The 4,680-nt window shown below is 39.0% G+C and overlaps 1 protein-coding gene across 1 annotated transcript in view; it reads left to right on the top strand.

Moving 5' to 3' along the window:
* LOC106012904 (D-beta-hydroxybutyrate dehydrogenase, mitochondrial) overlaps nt 1–4,084 on the top strand; it is a gene marked incomplete in the record, with an annotated part of 11,093 nt that extends 7,009 nt beyond the window's left edge. The window contains 1 exon segment of the mRNA XM_035972011.1: nt 3,648–4,084. Coding sequence (XP_035827904.1) covers nt 3,648–3,734 — 87 coding nt within the window.
* Between the last annotated feature and the right edge of the window lie 596 nt (nt 4,085–4,680).

Below are 4,680 nucleotides of genomic sequence, written 5' to 3'. Positions count from 1 at the left end.
CGCAGATCGACTGCTGTTCATCAGCTGTTCGGGTTTGTTCAGTGCGGAGTTTTAGGGTTTTTAAAATTTTATTGACACCTCGCCTCTCATTCTAAAGTCGAATTAAATGAAGAAAACAGCCGCCCCTTCCTCCAGAAGAGGTTTTTTTGTCAGCGTAACCATTTTAAAAAAGCGTTCTTCTCAAATTTGAATTCTTATTTATTAAAAAACTTGTTAGTTTCACTTTGATTTTTTTAACACAAGTAGGGTAACTCTGTTCACAAAGGGTGCGCATTTGCAAGAGGGCGCCACCGAATTTTGAGGACACTTTTTTAATTGGCTCAAAGAGAGAAGTGGACCCTCTTGTTACGTAGACTCTTTGGTTGTAATGCAGTCAATGAAGGCACTACTATTCAATGTTGCCAGTTTGGCAGATCCCCTGCAGAAGGTCAGAATTCTGGCAGTTTGGCGGGAAAATCATCTAGTGGTAGTGTGACATTTTTATTTTATTTTTATTTTTTGTGGGGGCAGGTTTCTTTATTTCTGTTTTATTATTCTTATCGATATCACCTTTAATATGCAAATCCCCAATCGTCTATCATGAGCATATGCGACACGTGTTGTTGATCGATGAAAGTTTTCTTTTGCATCTCGTAAAACTAAATCTCTAACATTTCGTCCACGGGAGGGTTTGGCAGTTTTGTCAGAATCTAATCTCAAACGTTACAACGTTATTTACTGATTTACTGATCATCAAACGCCTATTCAAATTAATACCAAATTATAAGTATTTCAATTTCAAATTACGTCGACGCCTATTCCGCTAGTCAAATCTGCATATTAATTAATGAGGAGGTGTGGGCAGAAAATTGAGCAGGTGAGTCGATGGGATAACACACCTGGTCCCCAACAAACCTCGTACCACGTGACACTCGCGGGAAAGACAGGTGGTGGGTGGTCCGACTTACTGCAGTCAGCACATTGACAAATCGCTACCATAACATTGCAAAGGTCTATCTGACTGCTCAGTACCTTGCTTTGAGAAATTTGGCGTCAAAGTTTTCAGTTTCTCAATAATAATACGTCAAGCTTTTTCGAAAAAAGTTATTTGAATATCTTGATAACGACTACGAATATTTGTACGCTTTTGATAGTGCAGATAGAGCATTTGCTTTCTGGTATGATGGTCTTAGTAACTGAAAACGGCCAAAAATGTCAAATATAACTTTATAGTGCTGAGGTTGCGACATGACTGAGGGAGTGGGAGGGGGGTGTCTTTTAAGCGATATGTTTTTCTCATATGTGAGGCTGCGTGGTGGAATCAGGCTCTCGTCAATTTTTGGGCTTGTAGAGATATTGGTATCTTCTTAAAGCTTGTTCACTTGTCTTTATTTGGATGAAAACAATATCCATTTATCTTGAATACAAGTTCAGATATTTATGAAAGAAGGAGGTGGGGGGTCACCTGTTTTCAGAGGTAAAATTAGTGAGAAAATGGCCGCCAAAGATTAGTTATTTCCTTAGCTTAAGAGTCCGTGGTAACTGAAAATTTACATTTTTTGTGCCTTTAATCAACGTTTTTCAGAAAAATTCCACACAGAAAAGAGTTCCTTAATGGGTATGAAAGATGTTGAGCCAAAAAACACAAATTTGATAAAAATTCACAAACCTGCGAAAAAAGGCACGTTTCTTCCCTTTGATTATTTTGACGAGAGCCTGATTCCACCACCCTGTCTCACATATGATTTGTTTAGGATTAGGCCATAAACCAATACCTTTTCAGAAAGTAGAATGTAAATAGGAAGTAAAGCTCATTTTTGAAAAAGTTGAAAGCTTTGCCTAAAATATAAAGACATGGGATAAACGAACCGAAATAGCGACTCAAATTATGGTTAAGGCTAATTTAATTGGCTGCAACATCACAGAACGAAACCACGGCCGACTTAACCAGCTGTCGATACTTGGGGAAAGAGATTTTTTTTTTTTTTTTTTTTTTTTTTTTGGGGGGGGGATGTTAATTTACTATCCTTCCTTTGGAAAAAAAAACCCCGATGAAACGGCATGGGTTTAACGCCCTTATCAACACTATTAAGCTGTTTAAGAGGTGGGACCTCCGAGTTTAATGTCCATATCCGAAAGGACCGAGTCATGATCCGAGGGAAACTTGTGTAAAGTGCCTTAGCCAATGACACAACGTGGGACCGAGTTGACGCTTAAACCCCTGAACCCGCAATCGCACGATTACGAGTCCGATAGCCTTACCACTAGGCTACCAACGCCATTCCTTCCTTTGAAATCGGGAAAAAGAACATATGTTATGAAAATAACTTTTTGACATGATCAATAATTATGTTTTACATCCAGTCGTTCTCAGAAAACAACACAAGCAGCCTCGCTTTCATTCTAAGTTTTCACTGAACATAAAATCTTCCTACACGAACCCGCTCTAAAGAGAATAAAATAACAAAGAACAACACAACATTAACCCTATCCGTACGCCCTGGGGTCATTTTGTACCCTCGGGGTTGTATTCTTCATATTTTAGAATACTTCTAGTGCGAAGATCTCTTTGAAACTTTCAGTATCTCTCAAAAAATCATTTTGACAGACTGCTATGCAAAGCGTACGGATCGGATTAACGAGTAAATTTCCTTTTTGGAAAGTGGTGGCACAGAGTTCCCCAGGTCGTATGGACACGATAGTAAAACACGACGTACGGATACGGTTAAAAAAGAAAGAGATCTTTCAGAAGATCGAAATCATGGTTGTGTGCACATGTCATTGACGCAGAATAGAAATAGTCATGGCAACAGATGGCTAGCCAGGCAATTACCGTACCGGTATTCTGAAATAATCTAGTGGCGCATTTTAATTTGGCAATGTCGGTGTTTAGGGCAAGCTCTGTGACTCTGTGAACATCGCTGGGTTTGAGGGGTTTATTTTCTCTTTTGTCGTTTGTTGTTTTTGTTTTGTTTAGGGTTTTTTGGGGGTGGAGTTTTTCTTTCTTTTTTCTTTTTTTTTTTTTTTTTGAAGGGGTGGGGGGTTGTGGTTTGTTGTCCGTTTTTCTTTTTCTTAAGTTGAAAATAGAAAAAAAACAGAAGTTCCACTGACTGACTCACTGTTGGCCGAGATGAGACAATAATTTAGAAATTAAACATATGTTTTATTTTATGAAATAGCTCAGTTTCTCACGCTCTTTGTGTAGAAAACGTTTGTAAGAGCGTGGGGCGGGTTTTAAAAGATGTAGATGAATACGTAATGATATTAGAAGCCGTGTGTGTGTGTGTGTGTGTGTGTGTGTGTGTGTGTGTGTGTGTGTGTGTGTGTGTGTGTGTGTGTATTTATATGTGTGTGTGTCTGTGTGTTTGGGTGTGTGTGTTTGGGTGTGTATGTGTGTGTGTGTGTGTGTGTGTATGTGTGTGTGTGTGGGGGGGGGGGGGGGTGTTCATTGTTCATTGTTTCAGGAAGCAACATCCCTGCACTCAGGACATGTCCATTGATGCTCCGTTGCTCTCTCCAAAATGTCGCCGAGGGTCTTTCCACTGATTGTGCCAGTGCATATCTGGTGTGTGTTTGTGTGTCTGAAGAGATAGAGGAGGTGAGGGTTACACTTTACTTTTAGCAGACTGACTGTTGTTACAAACCTCATTGTTTGTCTTTCTCCCCAGTGGCTGGCCAGGTTACGTCCTTACCTCCCGTCGAGAATATTCAACAGGTTACGAGCCTACTTCTTCTCCTATAGTGTGTACAAGTAGCAATATCTATAGCAGAGAGACATGTACAAGTAGCAATATCTATAGCAGACAGGTACAAGTAGCAATATCTATAGCAGAGAGACATGTACAAGTCGCAATATCTATAGCAGAGAGACATGTACAAGTCGCAATATCTATAGCAGACATGTACAAGTCGCAACATCTATAGCAGAGAGACATGTACAAGTCACAATATCTATAGCAGACATGTACAAGTAGCAATATCTATAGCAGACATGTACATGTAGCAATATCTATAGCAGACATGTACATGTAGCAATATATAAAGCAGGCATGTACTTATCAATAGTATACATGTACTTTGAAAAGAACTTGCAAGGGGTTTTGGTATTTTGAGTTTTTCGTTGTTTTTGTTTTGTTGTTGTTTTTTTGTGGTTGTTTTTTTTTTGGTTGTTTTAATTTTTTAGGGGGGGTTGTTTGTTTGTTTGTTGTTGTTTTGTTGTTGCTTTGTGTGTGGGGGGAGGGGAGACGGGGAGGGGGGGGGGTGCGAACCGGCAACGTCAAAGGACTCATTTGTTGTCCACCTTCCATAATTTGAATGCGCAATGGCAATTGCTCAAAGCTTTACTATAATATATCATTACGTAAAGCTTTACTATTTTATTATTCAGATTTCATTTTGTATGTGGCCTGCTATAATATGAGAATTGTATAATTCTCGACGCTGCAGTTAATGCTGGTGACGTTTGTGAACTAAATAATGACGTTTCCAGTTGTTTGGGACAATAATAAGTTTTTCCATATATATTTGCATAATATGTTTACTCGCTTGTTAATCAACTTGGTTTCTTTTCCTTGTAAATCTTTTGTATTTCCTGATATGGGCTATTTGCGTCTTGGTGTTTCTGACAATTCCTATCCTGTTTTATGGACTTCCTTGTTCAATATGGAACAGTTTCATAAAAAGGACATTCACCAAGGTAAA

The sequence above is a fragment of the Aplysia californica genome, unplaced genomic scaffold (genome assembly GCF_000002075.1).
Source record: "Aplysia californica isolate F4 #8 unplaced genomic scaffold, AplCal3.0 scaffold00557, whole genome shotgun sequence".
Classification (NCBI taxonomy): Eukaryota; Metazoa; Mollusca; class Gastropoda; order Aplysiida; family Aplysiidae; genus Aplysia; species Aplysia californica.
The sequence above is the reverse complement of the archived record's forward strand: the minus strand, read 5'-3'. Positions and strand labels throughout refer to the sequence as shown.